The sequence below is a fragment of the Chiloscyllium plagiosum genome, unplaced genomic scaffold, assembly GCF_037043375.1.
Source record: "Chiloscyllium plagiosum isolate Xiang-an unplaced genomic scaffold, Cpla_swu_hap1 HiC_scaffold_19, whole genome shotgun sequence".
NCBI classification, from domain to species: Eukaryota; Metazoa; Chordata; class Chondrichthyes; order Orectolobiformes; family Hemiscylliidae; genus Chiloscyllium; species Chiloscyllium plagiosum.
This window is the reverse complement of record NW_028270157.1, coordinates 36,302,614-36,319,322: the sequence shown is the minus strand read 5'-3', so window position 1 is coordinate 36,319,322 and position 16,709 is coordinate 36,302,614. Positions and strand designations below refer to the sequence as shown.

At 41.2% G+C, this 16,709-nt stretch overlaps 1 protein-coding gene across 1 annotated transcript in view; it reads right to left on the bottom strand.

Moving 5' to 3' along the window:
• The window catches only part of samtor (S-adenosylmethionine sensor upstream of mTORC1), a 122,483-nt gene extending 108,268 nt beyond the window's left edge, over window positions 1-14,215 (bottom strand). The window contains exon 1 of the mRNA XM_087997223.1: window positions 14,039-14,215. Within this exon, the coding sequence (XP_087853349.1) occupies window positions 14,039-14,213 (175 nt within the window). The 5' untranslated portion in view covers window positions 14,214-14,215. The remainder of the gene's footprint in view (window positions 1-14,038) is intronic.
• Between the last annotated feature and the right edge of the window lie 2,494 nt (window positions 14,216-16,709).

Sequence of the window (16,709 nt, the reverse complement as noted above, 5' to 3'; positions counted from 1 at the left end):
AAATCACACAACACCAGGTGAAAGTCCAACTGGTATATTTGGAAGCACTAGCTTTCGGAGCGACGCTCCTTTATCAGGTGGTTGTGGAGAATAAGATCACGATCACAGAATTTATAGCCAAAGGAATCCTGTGTCATGGATATGTGACATAGTAAACAATTTTAGATTAAATCTTTCATCTTTTAGAATGGGATATGCTAGTTCTTTGTCCACCCCAGTCCAACACCGGCATCTCCAAGTCATGTCTCATAACTTAGTTCTTTCATCCTCACACTTTCCTTCCCATGTCACTAACCTCTCAATTCCAGGTACATCAGATTTAGGTAGATCTCTTGTGTACACCCTAATAAATTTCTCAGAATCCATAAACTAATTTTGCTCTGTTCACCTCCTCTTGACTTATGGGATTCTATTAGGTTTTACCTGACTCTTCAATCACAAGGACAGTCTGTACATCTGCTGTCCACTTATTTTGATCCTTGTGAATGCTAGCAGCTTCCCAATCACCGACTTTAACCTCTTTGATGTTTACAATTCTTGTTGAGTCCTTGCATTCCTTTTGAATAAAAATGCAGCATTTACTATCTTCAAATTCTATTCATAATCCTTGAATCTAGCAAGATTTGGAAATGGTCACCTAAGAGATCCACAATATCTGGACATTTTTCTTACTACTTTTAATGCTGTTAACATCACCCAGATAGATTAACTAATTACTTGTATTCGGTTTGTCAGAGCTCATTCTATCCACATATTATATAGACATGTGTTAGCCTACATTAAAAAGTAAAAAAGTTATTGTTCGCAAGTTATTGGGGTGGCACGGTGGCTCAATGGTTAGCACTGCTACCTCACAGCACCAGGCACCCGAGCAATTCCTGCCCTCAGGCAACTGTCTGTGTGGAGTTTGCACATTCTCCCCAAGTCTGCGTGCTCCGGTTTCCTCCCACAGTCCAAAAATGAGCAGATTATGTGAATTGGCCATGCTAAATTGCCCGCAGTGTTAGGTGCATTACTCAGGGGTGAATATAGATGAAGGGGTCTGGGTGGGTTGCTCTTCAGAGGGTCAGCGTGGACTTGTTGGGCTGAAGGGGCCTGTTTCCACACTGTAGGGAATCTAATCTAATCAAAACACTTTGAATGCGCTGAGGCCAAAGGTATTATGCAAGTGAAATCTTTCCCTTTCTTTGTATTTGTAACAGCATTATGTATAGATTGTCACTTAATGCTGTTATGTTCCGCTATGCTTGACAGTTTTTGTTGTTACTATTGTTTAAAGACAAGGAGTGTTATATGAAATAACTGTGTGTTTATACAACTTGAGACTATATCCATTGAAAAAGGCATGTTTGCACTATTGTGTTTTATACAATAATTTTTCTTTATGAATATAGTGCAATGCAAAGTCATTTTTGTGTTCCGCATGAAATATTGCTTGGTATGTATGTGCTGTGAATTGCCAACAAAGTAACTTTTGAATTAATATAAATCAAGGAAATACCATCCCTAGGGCCTTGGTCAGAGAGATTTCCCATCTGAACGAAATTATGACACTGTTCCAGCATAGTTTACGTGTAACACTTCAACCATGATTTATGGTTGACTTAAATGAACACACAGAGTCCCTGACTGACAAACATCCAACTTCCAAAGCTCATACTTAAAATGCAATTTCATACACGGTTGTAATTGTATTCGAGCATTTCCTGTACTTACGCTGTTTTACATCATCCTACATTGTGTTTCAACTTGTATACATATCAACTTGTGAACTGACTCCAGAACAGAACCCATTCACAACCCAGAAAGTGACCATATACTCTGCAACTCATTTCTCTGGCACGGTCACCTTGCCAGAGTTAAATGTGCTCATGCTAGTGCTCCTTTCTACTTCAAATACATTCAAACTATTGTGAACCATGTTCTTTTTTTAAAATCAAAGGTGATTTGTAAATAAAATATGAAGAAACAGAGTCAGAGATGTACAGTATGGAAACAGACCCTTCGGTCCAACCCGTCCATGCCGACCAGATATCCCAACCCAATCTGGTCCCACCTGCCAGCACCCAGCCCATATTCCTCCAAACCCTTCTTATTCATATACCCATCCAAATGCCTCTTAAATGTTGTAATTGTACCAGCCTCCACCATTTCCTCTGGCAGCTCATTCCATACACGTACCACCCTCTGCGTGAAAATGTTGCCCCTTAGGTCTCTTTTATATCTTTCCCCTCTCACCCTAAACCTATGCCCTCTAGCTCTGGACTCCCCCACCCCAAGGAAAAGACTATGTCTATTTATCCTATCCATGCCCCTCATAATTTTGTAAATCTCTATAAGGTCACCTCTCAGCCTTCGACACTCCAAGGAAAACTGTCCCAGCCTGTTCAGCCTCTCCCTATAGCTCAAGTCCTCCGACCCTGGCAACATCCTTGTAAATCTTTTCTGAACCCTTTCAAGTTTCACAACATCTTTCCGATAGGAAGGAGACCAGAATTGCACACAATATTCCAACAGTGGCCTAACCAACGTCCTGTGCATGACCTCCCAACTCCTGTACTCAATACTCTGAACAATAAAGGAAAGCATAACAAACGCCTTCTTCACTATCCTTGACTCCACTTTCAAGGAGCTAGGAACCTGCACTCCAAGGTCTCTTTGTAAAATTCCAATGTACTCACACTTTCTTTGCAAGATATTTTTAACTACAAAGACCTTGAACATCAATATTAGTTTCTACATTATTCTAAAAAAAAATCAATACTTAGTTACAATCACCAGCAGAAGCAAAACAGCTCTGATCAGTCATCACCATCATGCTCTGCCAATGTTGAACTGCCCACTTTTGCTTGACTTCTGCAAATGCGGCAGGTGACCAACCCCCCACCATTGCTTTGAACCCATGATCAATTTCAGTCACACCCACTCATTTAATTGCACTCCTAGCTTTCCAATCATGACCATTTGGCTATAATGTTTACAAACTTTAAATTCAGGAATCCCCAAGGATCCCCTTCTTATTTAAAATAGGGGATCTATTTTTTTAGATTTCTTATGGTTTTCAATTATGATGATGCCTTCCTCTCTATTAATTCGTGTATAGAATGTGGACATCACTGGTTGGGCCAACATTTATTATCCAGTCCTAGTTGCCCTTGAAAAGGGCAGCAATGCTAAGCAGTCTTTGTGCAGAAAACCAGCATTCTGCAAAATAAAAAGGAAACATTGTATCATTAAATGTTAGAGCGTTCCAACAGTGGTTAAGTGGCAACATTTAATTCTGTGCTGCAATAGGGCTGCAGTTAAGTGCAAAGTTTTCAACAGCTCGCTCAATACAGTTCCAGAGTCACAGATAATTGAAGAGCGAGCCAAAGACAGGGCATAACTTCAATATTTTTAGCTGTTCAACAGGGAAGGAGTCAAGTGCAGCTGAACAGCTGAAACGCAGGTAAAAGTACAAGATTAAGCTTGCTGTAGCTAGTTTGTGAGGCATTCTGAGGAAGCCTGCAAGCATTAATTCCTAAATACAACTGAGTCGAAGTTGAAAGTCACATGCAACAGTTGCTTGGTACAAATTCAGCCAGGGCAATTGTTAGCTTAGTGGAGTCAGCAAATAAATGCTGGTGAGCAACTTTCAGAGTCCAGCGAGCAAGAACCCAGGAAAGCAAGAACCCAGGATCAAGTAGTACAGGAGCATCCACTGAGACAGGCCATGATGGAATAACTCATGAGAGAGAATTAAGGTCAGATCAACAAAAAGTGAAGAACTACAAATCCTTGTTAAGTTTATTAAAATTTGGGTCATCGTGTCAATAAGGTCTGAGTTACTAACAAATCTGTGAGGTCTGTCATGATCACGTTTGTTAGGTGATGTGCGTTATGCAGTGTTAAATCACAATATATGTACTACCCATGTTAGTTATATGTTAATTTTGCATACTAGAAGTCTTACAATATTGTAGATTGTGTTATTATTCTAGCTATAAACTACTGCTATTTGCTCAAAACAATGGAAACTTATGGCTTTATTCCCTTAAGTTCCCCAGAACCTACGTTTTGTCTATTTTAAAACTAAGGTTACTGGTTCCCCAAACACGTTAATAGCAATAATTTGCTAATCTCATCCGGGATCACAACTAAGTTGGTGACTTGGTCTTGGATCATAATGACGCTCTCTCCCTACCTCTCCTAATTCATGCTGTATAATTGTTTGATATCCAGCATTGGATCAGCTGCTTTTTCTTTACTTCTAGCTTTATGTTGGAGAGATCTGAGCTGTTAGCTTCTGTGTCTTTGCCATATCCCTCTCTAGTTACTATCTCTGGCTAAAATCAGATCTTTCACAATCTCAAATCTGTTCAACACCAAACTAAGCCTCTATTCCTAGAAGCAGACTACAAGTATCTATGTGCAAGATGTCACTCATATTCCCTTATATATCAGTCCCTTTGCCACTTAAATCTTCACGTGTGTTTGGCATTTTTGGTGTTAGGTGGTGTCAATTGTTATGGACCAAACCACAACCCCTTCAAATATATCAAAGAGGTAGACTAGATCCTAATTTTTATCTTATTGAAAAGTGTAAGATCCTGTGCTCCAGATGTAATAAAATTGGTCATGCTACTCAACTTTAAGCAAAAGACAGTTTATCTGTACTCCCAGTTAAAATACAAACAAAAAGAAAGAATAATTGGTATAACTTTAGCTCTATTGGAAAACTTAACAGAATAATGCTCAGGCCATTCAGTATTCTGCAAGTTTCAATTAGATTCCCAGTCATCCTAACTACATCGAGTATAAACCCAGTGTCCTCAAACATTCCTCACATGTAAACCTTTCATTCCTGGGATCATTCTTGTGAATCTCCTTTGGACCCGTTCTAGGGCCATTACCTCCTTCCTAAGGTATGGGGCCCAAAAATGTTCATAATACTCTAAATGTGGTCTGACCAGAGCTTTAAAATAAACCTCAGAAGTACATCCCTGCTATTATATTCCAGTCCTCTTGAGATGAATGACAAAATTGTATTTGCCTTCCTAACTACCAACTCAACCTGCAAGTTTACCTTCCAAGAAACCTGGTCTAGGACCCCCAAGTCCTGTTGCACTTCAGATTTAAGAATTTTTCACCCCATTTATAAAATAGTCCATGCCTCTATTCTTCCTACCAAAGTGCATAACCACTTTCTTATGCTGTATTTAATCTGCCATTCCTTTGTTCACTCTCCTTACCTGTCCAAATCCTTGTGAAACTTCCCTGCAAGTTTTAAGATTTGTAGCTCAGGTTGAGGTTTTGGATGTAGGTTTGCTCGCTGAGCTGAAAGGTTCATTTCCAGATGTTTCGTCACCTTACTAGGTAACATCATGCAAAGCAATGCTGAAAATTCCTGCTTTCTATTTCTATGTTTGGGTTGGTGATGTCATCTCCTGTGGTGAAGTCACTTCCTGTTCCTTTTCTCAGGGGGTGGTAGATGGGGTCTAACTTGATGTGTTTGTTGGTAGAGTTCCGGTTGAAATGCCATGCTTCTAGGTGCTCCCTAGAAGCATGGCATTCCAACCGGAACTATACCAACAAACACATCAAGTTAGACCCCATCTACCACCCCCTGAGAAAAGGAACAGGAAGTGACTTCACCACAGGAGATGACATCACCAACCCAAAGAAACCCATACATAGAAATAGAAAGCAGGAATTTTCAGCATTGCTTTGCATGAGGTCCACTGATGATGTTACCTAGTAAGGTAACGAAACATCTGGAAATGAACCTTTCAGCTCAGCGAGCAAACCTACATCCAAAACTTCCTTGCCTCCTCAAAACTACCTGCCCTTCCACTTATCCTTGTATCATCTGCAAACCAAGCCAGAATGCCCTCAGTTCCTTCATCCAGATTGTTAATGTATAGTGAAATTTTGTGGTCCCAGCACCGAACTTGTGGAATACGACTAGACACCGGCTTCCATCCTGAGAAGGACCGTTTTATTCCCACTTCCTGCTTTTAGCCAATCTTCTATCCATGCTAGTAGCTTACCTCTAATACCTTGGGCCCTCATCTTACTCAGTAGCCTCCTGAGCAGCACCTTATCAAAGGCCTTCTGGAAGTCCAGATAGATAACATCCGTGGACTCTTCATAGTCTAACCTGCCCATTATCTCCCCAAAGAATTTTAACAGATTTGTCAGGCATGACCTGCCCTGAATGAAACCACGCTGACTTTTCCCTATTTTACCATGCATTTCCAAATATTCAGAGATCTCATCCTTCACAAAGGACTCCAAAAGTTTGGCAACAACTGAGATCAGCCTAATCAGCCTATAATTTCCTGACATTTTCCTTACTCCCTTCTTAAACAGCGGTTACATTTGCAATTTTCCAGGCCTCTGGGATCCTCTCTGACTCCAAGGATTCAGGTCACAATAAAGCTTCTACTATCCCTTCAGCGCTCTCCTTCAGCTATCTGGAGTGTAGCTCGTCTGGTCCAGGTTATTTATTTATTTTCAGACCATTCAGCTTTTCTAACACCTTCTCCTTGGTGATGGCCACCATACTCATTTATGCCCCCTCACTCTTGAAGTTTTGGGATATTATTTGCATCGTGAAAACTGGCGCAAAATATTTGTTCAGTTCCTCAGCCATTTTTTTGTTCCCCATTACTGCTTCTCTGCATCATTTTCAAGCGGCCCAATGTCCACTTTTGCCTTTATATGTCTACAGAAACTCTTCCAATCTTCTAATATTACCGGTACGTTACCCTCATATTTAATCTTCGCCCACCTTATTTCTTTCTTCATTGTCCTCTGTTGGTCTTTGTAGGCATCCAATTCTCTGGCTTCCCACTGCCCTTCACCACATTATACGCTTTCTCTTTTGCTTTTATGCTGTCCCTGACTTTCCTGATCAGCCATGGTTGCCTCAGCCTCCCTTTAAGTATACTTCTTTTTCCTCCGGATGAATTTTTGCTGTCTCCCCCAGGATACTCCCAGAAACTCCTGCCATTGCTGTTCCACTGCCTTTCTTACTAGGCTCCTCTCAGTCAATTCTGATCAGCTCCTCCCCCATGCCTCTGAAGGGCTAAAGTCCGAAACATTGATTCTCCTGCTCCTCGGATGCTGCCTGACCGGCTGTGCTTTGCCAGCACCACACTCTCGACTTTTTCAACTGTAGTACTGTTACATCTGATTTCACCTTCTCCTTTGGGACTGAGGCTGTACTGGATTTTGGAAATTTCTAGATTACAAGCCAGGTGTTGCAGGCCATTGATAGATCAAGCCAGAATGGGTTGATGGGATCAAGGGTCACTTAAGGTGGGACAGAGTACTGATCAAAATGGTAATGTGAGTAACTAGTCTGAGTAACCATATTCTGGATTAGTGGTGCTGGAAGAGCACAGCAGTTCAGGCAGCATCCAAGGAGCTTCGAAATCGACATTTCAGGCAAAAGCCCTTCATCAGGAATAAAGGCAGTGAGCCTGAAGCGTAGAGAGATAAGCTAGAGGAGGGTGGGGGTGGGGAGAAAGTAGCATAGAGTACAATGGGTGAGTGGGGGAGGGGATGAAAGTGATAGGTCAGGGAGGAGAGGGTGGAGTGGATAGGTGGAAAAGGAGATAGGCAGGTAGGACAAGTCCAGACAAGTTATGGGGACAGTGCTGAGCTGGAAGTTTAGAACTAGGGTGAAGTGGGGGGGGGGAAGGGGAAATGAGGAAACTGTTGAAGTCCACATTGATGCCCTGGGGTTGAAGTGTTCCGAGGCAGAAGATGAGGCGTTCTTCCTCCAGGCGTCTGGTGGTGAGGGAGCGGCGGTGAAGGAGGCCCAGGACCTCCATGTCCTCGGCAGAGTGGGAGGGGGAGTTGAAATGTTGGGCCACGGGGCGGTGTGGTTGATTGGTGTGGGTGTCCCGGAGATGTTCCCTAAAGCGCTCTGCTAGGAGGCGCCCAGTCTCCCCAATGTAGAGGAGACCGCATCGGGAGCAATGGATACAATAAATGATATTAGTGGATATGCAAGTAAAACTTTGATGGATGTGGAAGGCTCCTTTAGGGCCTTGGAGTAACCATACCAATGCAGGGCCTAGCCAAATTGACCAGGTAAGAAATTTTTAACAATGTAATTTAAAATTGACGCATAAGTGTCCAGTTCTCAGGCAGCTGGATTTGAGGTAGTCAATACAGCTATAACACGTTTCTTCAATTCGCACTGACTTTAACGCAATTGTAAGAATTAGACCTTTATTTGTAGGACGTGAGCTTTCCTTACCTATACTGGCTATAACGCAATTCTGATGCCATTCGCTTCAATGGTGCAGCTATTGTGCAATTTTCTCGTAATGCGAGATGGCATGTGAGCAGGACAATCGTGTTTTATCAGAACCAACTGTACTCTAACTGCTTATCGAAATCTCCAATTCAGTCCGTGGAACTTCAGCCGCACCAATAACCCAAGTTTTAAATTCAGGAACCCTTTCAAATTAAACGATCACCTTCTAGCTGTTTGACTACTTTGCAGCAATATGAGCCATAAAGTAACATGTGAAAATCCAGAAGGGTAACAATCATGTAAGATATACCTGAAACATCAAATGCCCACTGGTTACTGTAACTCAAATACTTAGTGTATAATGCAACGTGAAAATAATTTTCTTATTTACCTAGTTCTAAAATAGTCTCTGTACACTGTACTGAAAATTTAAACTATTGCTAAGAGATGCTTTGCCTATGGTACAGGCCATGGGATCTTTGATCAGCAATTAGTCAAGATGAAAAAAATTCTGTGAAGGGACTGACAGTTTTAAAAATGCTAATACAGTTGACTGCAGAAAGTGTTCTGCAAACAAACAATATTTCAATAACTAGTCAAGTAACATGTAGTACATGGCACCTAAGTGAATATTTACCTAATTACTTAATTTACAATTATGAATGGACACATTTCCTCTATGAACAAAAAACCCACGAAAAGAAAACTAGTACAGCTATGGCTAAGAGTGTCACCCAGAATTGAAAAGACATCATTTTCTTTGGAAAAAATCAGCAAAGGGTGATAAAGAAAGTGATAAAGGAGTGAAAATGAGAGTAAATAAGAAAAAAAAACACAAAAACAGACAATAACAGTTTTAACAAGCACATAGAAGGGAGAAATTAGCAAAAGTAGAGGCAGAGACTGGAGAAATTATAATGATGAATGAGGAAACAGTAGAGATATTAAAGAAAATGTGTCATGAAGAACATGCTAAAAGTTATGTGGAAACAAGGATCTGATGAGACTGAGAAAATTTTAAATAACTAATATTAAAGTTCTTTAGAAATTATAGGGATTAAAATCACACTAACCAGAGAACCTCATGGCCGATACTTCAGGGTTTCAAAAGAGCACATGCATGTATTTTGATCTTCCAGAATTTCCCATATTAGATTAATTAGATTACTTTACTTACAGTGTGGAAACAGGCCCTTTGGCCCAACAAGTCCACACCGAACTGCCAAAGTGCAACCCACCCAGACCCAGACCCATTCCCCTACATTTACCCCTTCTCCTAACACTATGGGCAATTTAGCAAGGCCAATTCACCTGACCTGCACATCTTTGGGCTGTGGGAGGAAACCGGAGCACCCGGAGGAAACCCACGCAGACACGGGGAGAATGTGCAAACTACACACAGTCAGTCAACTAAGGCTAACCACTGTGCCACCGTGCCGCCATATTCTATGATGGTACCAGTAGATTGGAAGGCATTAAATGATGGTTAAGAAAGGAAAGTAGTGTGGAAAAAAAATGAAACCATAAACCAGTTAAGCTGGTATTAGTGGGTCAAATGCTAAATACTACTGACAAAGATGCATCCATCAAGAAATTTGCAATGGACCATACTTTGCAGTTAGTGGTAAAACATGTGTATGCATCACTAATCTTGGTGGGGAGAAAAAACATCAGTCCACACGGTCCTACATGGTGGTTTAAATCTGACAGTAAATCAAAGAGATCTTTTAGGGTAAGGCAGCAGTAGAGAATGTGGAGGCTAAATCACTGAAAACGTTTAAAAGAGAAGGTAGATAGATTTTTGAAATAATTGGAGAGTTGAGGACTATGAGGAGGTTATTGAATGGTCAGGCAAGCTTTATGTGCAGAGTGGTCTACTCTTGCTTCTATTTCTTATGTTGTTATCCCGAGGGACTGCCTAAAAAGATTTTGTTGTAATGTCAAAATCATGGCAACTAATTGCACTACAGAAGTATCCAACAAAACAGCAATGCAATAATAATCAAATAATCTATATTAATGCTACTGGTTGAGCAATAAACATTTTTAAGACACTGGGGAAACCCCTTTAATCAGCTTCAAAATAATGTCATGGATCTTTCACATTTATCTCAGACATAAAACATGCTTAGGCTTCACACTTTATCTAAAAGATTGCACTTCTTAACCAGTGCACTGGAGTATCCACCTAGATTTTACACAAAGGCTCTGGGGCAGGACTTGAACCTACAATCTACTGATTAAGGGAAGCATGCTCCCCCATACAATGAGTGGCACTTTGTTTTTTCCAAAGACCTTCTCCTTTGAAAAAAATCAACATACTAATAATATCATCCATGGCTTTTTTTGCAATCTTTCATTCTAGTTCCAAGTATACAGCGCCTTGAAGCTATATAGACTGGACAACTAATTATTCATCAAAACAGTAGCTGACTAAAGAGACTTCAGCTGTCTACTTCAAAACCACTTGCAAAACACTACTACAGTGTAATTAATGTAATCATCACTGTTGGAATTTTCCATTTTTGACTGACTTCAATTTTACATTCAAGTATCTATCAATTCCCTCAATACAATGACGGTCATAATAACATTGTTCACTTATAACAAGTCAAAATTCAACAGCTAAAAATGCAGGTAAATTAATTGCTTGTTCTAATCCTAATAAGGTATTTCCATCAGTCAGTGCTACAAAACATGCTGCTGGATTATTGTTGAGCCAGCCCTTCAAATTTGGACAATGTTAAGACTACAGGGTTGCACATTTGTTGCTCAAAGTGATCTCAAAATGGGATTATCAAACATGTGAAAGACTTAAAACAGCAAATGGAAGACTTCAATGCTCTACTTTATCAAGCATCAACAAAGAATATCACGCTGACCTACACAGTGTGTTTATTAGTTAATTAAGACCTTGTGCTGAATATGCAGTGTCTCTTTAGAATGCTGAAGTTACCCAATAACGTGTACAAGCTCAAAACTGTTCAGAATTGAGCAATGAAATTTATCGTCCGAAATGTGCAAAGATACATTGACACAGTCAAACAACTGAATGTGTTCCCTTGATGAAAGGCAGAAGCATTATTTCTCAATATCCTGAACAGACTCTAGAATTCCACCTGTCAATGTCACCAACTCTTGCTACAACTACACAAAAGTAAACATGCAATGGAGCTAAGGATAAAGAGAACATCCCACAAATAGGACACTGAACAAATAGACCATAAGAAGTCCAATTCATCACTTTATAAAACTCAAACATAATTATGCAACTGAGAACTTGAATGTATGATCTATGAACTTTAACACAAATGTGCAGTGCAGTTAAATCTCATTTATCTTTAACTGTTATGAATTATGATTACTTTATTTATTTCCAGTGTTAATTCAACACCGGTCAACATGACTTTTCTAAAAATCACGTATGTCTCTATCAACATGGGACAATTTGAGAAGTTACTGATGTACACCAAAGATAGAACAAGCAGGTTGCATAAAGGGGAACTAGCAGTTATGGTGTATTAGACTTCCAAAAGGCATCAAAAATGGGGCCGCATAAAAGGTTACCACATTAGTTAAGTGTTTACAGAATGGGACAAGGATCAATGCTGAGACCTCGAGTATTTACAAACTTGCTATGGACTTGGATGAAAGAACCATGTATATAGCACAATGGGTGCTTTTCCACATCAATAGGAAAAGAATATTATCTAAATCGAGAAAGAATAGTCTGTCACAGGGTGATCTGGGTATCCTTGTACATGAAACGTAAAACATTGGTATTCAGGTATAGCAAGAATTAGGAAGGCATTTGGAATAGTGCATGCTTTGCAAAGGGAGTGAAGTATGAAAGTTGGGAAGTTTTATTACAGTTGTACAGGGCTATGGTGAGATCACAACTAGAATATGCCATGAAAATGAGAAGGTTTAATGCACTGATCCCTAGGATGAACAAATTATTTTATGAGGAAAGGCAGAGCAGGTCTGACCTCAATACTTATTGGAGTTTAGAAGATTCGAAAGGTAATCTTATTGAAGCAAAGTTGTGAGCAAGCTTAACAAGGCAGATAGTGAGAGAGAAGTTTCCCGCTGAGGGGCAATCTACAACCAAGGGGCATTTTTCTGAAATAAGGAGTCTCTTTTTCAGAATGAGTAGGGTTTTTTTGTTTGAGTGTTGTTAATCTTTGGAATTTACTATCCTAGGCAGCAGTGGAGGCTGTTTTGTTTTGAAAAAGGGTCAGGCAGGAAAGCGATTAAGGTTTACAATTAGATCAGCTATATTCTTATTAAATGACAAGGAGCCGAAGAGCCTGTTTATGCAAGAAACACTTTTTTGCATAAAATAATTGTCCAAGTTCTCTCACAAATACAAAGCATTTCAAAAGAACAATTATTTATTTAGGTTAGATTTACAACTGCTATTCTCAAAACAGTGAATTCAACATACACTAGTACTCAGCAATGCTTCATGTTTATAAATACAAAATATAATGAGCATGCTTTGTTTCAAAATTTTTATCTGATGATTTTGTTTGTTTCATATTTGGTCTGCACAACTGTTTTTCTTTTACAAATAGCCAGTATACAAATAACCATCTCCAAGATCCAGATACATGCAAACTCCATAATTTTGCAAGCCTGCGTCATAAGCTCTATAGAAATTAGCACATCATCCAGACAGGGATCCTGGAAGCCAGAAGTGCCTTCTATTTGAAAGCTTTCACAACATTCCTTATATCAACTTGTACTCCACCCCAGCAATAAGAGGCTAATGCTATTTCTGGACTAATACATGTTTTCGTATTAGCCCTGAGAACATGTATTGTGTAGTATACCACCATCAAATGCATTTCACAATTGAAGTATATTTATGATGTTTCCCTATCAGATAATAACAGGATTTTTCTGGATCTCTCTAGCATAAACAACAACGCAACCAACTTATATTACCATCAGGTAGACAGCAGATTAAAAGTTCAGGCAGTTTTCAAAATTAATCACTAGCCCCGACGGTGCAGCCCTCTCGGTGAGCCTGACACCGAGGTAGCCGTCAGCCTCCTCCATACTGGCGCCTGATCGGCTTAGTGTTCTGCAATCTCAATATAGTGAATCAGAAATTCTCACAGCATTCTGACACTGATTCAGCTAACGGGTACAAGCATTAAAATAATTCAAACTTCTAGACCACAGCCCCTATTCCTCTATAAAATGTGATAAACGGAGAAGGCAAAATATAATGAAAACTTGACAGTGCCCATAACTCACTTTTTGAAAAATATTTATTGGGCAAGGAAACTAACGGAATCAGTAATTGCTTCAGGATCACAAAATCAATTAAAAGATGGCCTAACAAAAAAAAATGTAAGAGAAAAATACTATGGACGCTAGAATGTGAAATAAAAAGGATTGAAGAAACTTAGCAGGCCTCGCAGCCTCTGCAGGGAGGAAAAACAAAGGTCGTGTCCAGTATAACACTCCTTGAAAAGACGAGTACTTGTTTTTGTCTGTATGACACAAATAGGAGGATTAATACATGGACTGAAAGATAACTGAATGACAGCAAACCGAATGAGAAATCAGTGATCTGTCGAGTTGAGGTTGTAACCTCCAGTGAAGTAGCACCGTGAGCGAGAGGGTAGTGGGGGACCGACCCACTCCCCAGCCCAGCCCACCACCCGAAGACTCTTCAGCGGGGGGTGGAGGGGGAGGGGAGGGGAGGAAAGCGGGCTCACTGCCTTCATCCAAACCACCCCACCCCACCCCCCCGGCCCTTCGCTTCATTATCACCTTCTCGATATTTCTTGCGCAGTTTCCTGTGGACATTCTTCACTACACCAGAGAGTTTCTCCTGCTCCCTCTTCCTGTCGCCTTCCGAAGCGGCCACCGCCTGTTTGCTGACGAGCCCCGACGGTGCAGCCCTCTCGGTGAGCCTGACACCGAGGTAGCCGTCAACCTCCTCCATGCTGGCGCCTGATCGGCTCCGCTCGGCAATGTTCGGCGGTGCTCGGCTCAAGCCCCGCCCTACACATACTCCATTGGCTGAGGCGCGCTGACTGACAGTGGACCCTGTCTGGTGACGTCAACGGAGTTGAAAAGTGCACGGGTCAGGTTTGTGGGGGTGGAGGAATGGGGCTATGGGGCAATGGGGAATTAGGGGGTAGGGAGGATGAAGCGATGGGGCAATTGGGATTGGGGAAGAGCTCTGCCTTAAGGTAGCTTATGGGGTTCCTGCTCATACTGATGCTTCATCCTCAGGCTGTTCTCCGGGCAAGGTCTGGCTGGCTGTTGTCTTCTAAGCCTCACGGGCAAGAGTAAGGATGGAGGTCCCAAACCTAACCTCAGCTAAAAAAGGAATTGATTCTCACTGTTTACATTAATCAGACCACCAATTACAGTTTTACAATACAGGAGGCTACAGTTTGGTTTCAAGATTAGAGTGGTGCTGGAAAAGCACAGCAGGTCAGGCAGCATCCGAGAAGCAGGAAAATTGACGTTTTGGGCAAAAGCCTTTATTCAGGAATGAGGCAGGGAGCTTCCAGGGTGGAGAGATAGATGGGAGGGAGGTGCAGTAGGTGAATGGAAGTGGGGATGAAGGTGATAGGTCAGAGAGGAGGATGGAGCCTACCTTGAGTCTTGACTCTGATCCCCATCATCTGCAGTCCTCACTTTTGCTCTACAGTTTGGTTTCAGTTCAACATCATTGACCCAAACTGAACCAGCTGTATGTGCTGTGACAATGAAAGCTATCAGAGGTTGGGTATTTAGCTATAAGTGGCTTACCCCTTAATTCCTGAAAACCTCTTCAGTATCCAAATTGAGCAAGTTGGGAGTGTAATGGTTATAAGAACTAGGAGCAGGGTTAGGCTGTCTGGCCCTTAGAGCCTGCTCTGCCACCCAAGATCATGGCTGATCTTTTTGTGTGCTTAGCTCCACCTACCACTCTCACCATATCCCTTATTTCCTTTATTGTTCAAAAAGAATCTACTCTAGCTTTATCTAATCCACAGATTTACAACCCTCTGGGTGAAGAAGTTCCTTCTCAATTCAGTCCAAACGCTGCTCCCTCTAATCTTGAAGCTATGTCTTCTTGTCCTAGTTTCACCTACCAGTGTAAACATCCTATCTACTTCTATCTTATCTTCCCTTCATACTTTTATATGTTTCTATAAAATCCACCCTCATTCTTCTGAGTTCCAATGAATATAATCCCAGTCTACTCAGTCTCTCCTCATAAGCCAACCCCCCTCAACTTCGGAATCAACCTAGTGAATCTCCACTGCACACCCTCTCGTGCCAGTACAAGGAGACTGGTGTGACCTCGCCAGTACCCTATACAGCTGCAACATAACCTCCCTGCTTTTAAACTCAATCCCTTTGGCACTGAAGGACAAAATTTCATTTACTTTCCTAATTTCTTTGTTTTACCTGCAGACCAACCTTCTATGATTCGTGCACAAGGACACCCAGATCCCTCTGCATAGCAGCATGCTGCAACTTTTTCCCATTTAAGTAATAATCCCTTTTACATTACTCCTCCCAAAATGGAGGACTTCACTTTTATTAACATTGTATTCCATCTGCCATGCATTTAAAACATCAGTGATCCCCTGCAAAGTTTCACAGTCCTCTGCACACTTTGTTTTGCCACCCATTTTAGTGTCATCTGCAAACTTTGACACACTACACTCCAAATCATCTGTATAAATTGTGCATAATTACAGTACCAACACCGATCCCCTGGGGCACACCACTTGTCACTGATTGCTCGCCAGAATAGCACTCATTTGCCCCCATTGTTTGCTTCCTGTTAGTCAATCATTCCTCTATCCATGCTAATACTTTACCCATAATGCCATTCATCCTTATCTTATGCAGCAGCCTCTTGTGTGGCACCTTGTCAAAGGCCTTTTGGAAATCTAGATGCACCACATCCATTGGGTCCCCATTGTCCACCTTGCTCATAATGTCTTCATAGAATTCCAAAAGATTTGTTAATCTTCATGAACCTTGCTGCATCTGCCCAATAGGACAATTTCTATCGAGGTGTCTTGCTATTTCTTCCTTGATGATGGACTCAAGTATCTTCCCCACTACAGAGGTTAAGCTAACCGGTCTATAATTTCCCATCTTTTGTCTACCTCCCTTTTTAAACAGTGGTGTCACATTTGCTATTTTCCAATCTGCTGGGACTGCTCAGAGTCCAGTGAATTTTGGAAAATTACCACCAGTGCACTTGCTATTTCTCCCGCCATCTCTTTTATTACCCTGGGATGCATTCTATTAGGGCCAGGAGATTTGTCTATTCTTAACTTCATTAGCTTGCCCAACACTACCTCTTCTGTAATAATGATTGTTTCCAGGCCCTCACCAACTTCATCTCTTTGTCAATTATTGGCATGTTGGTAGTGTCCTCCACTCTGAAAACCGATGCAAAATACCTGTTCAATGCCTCGGCCAT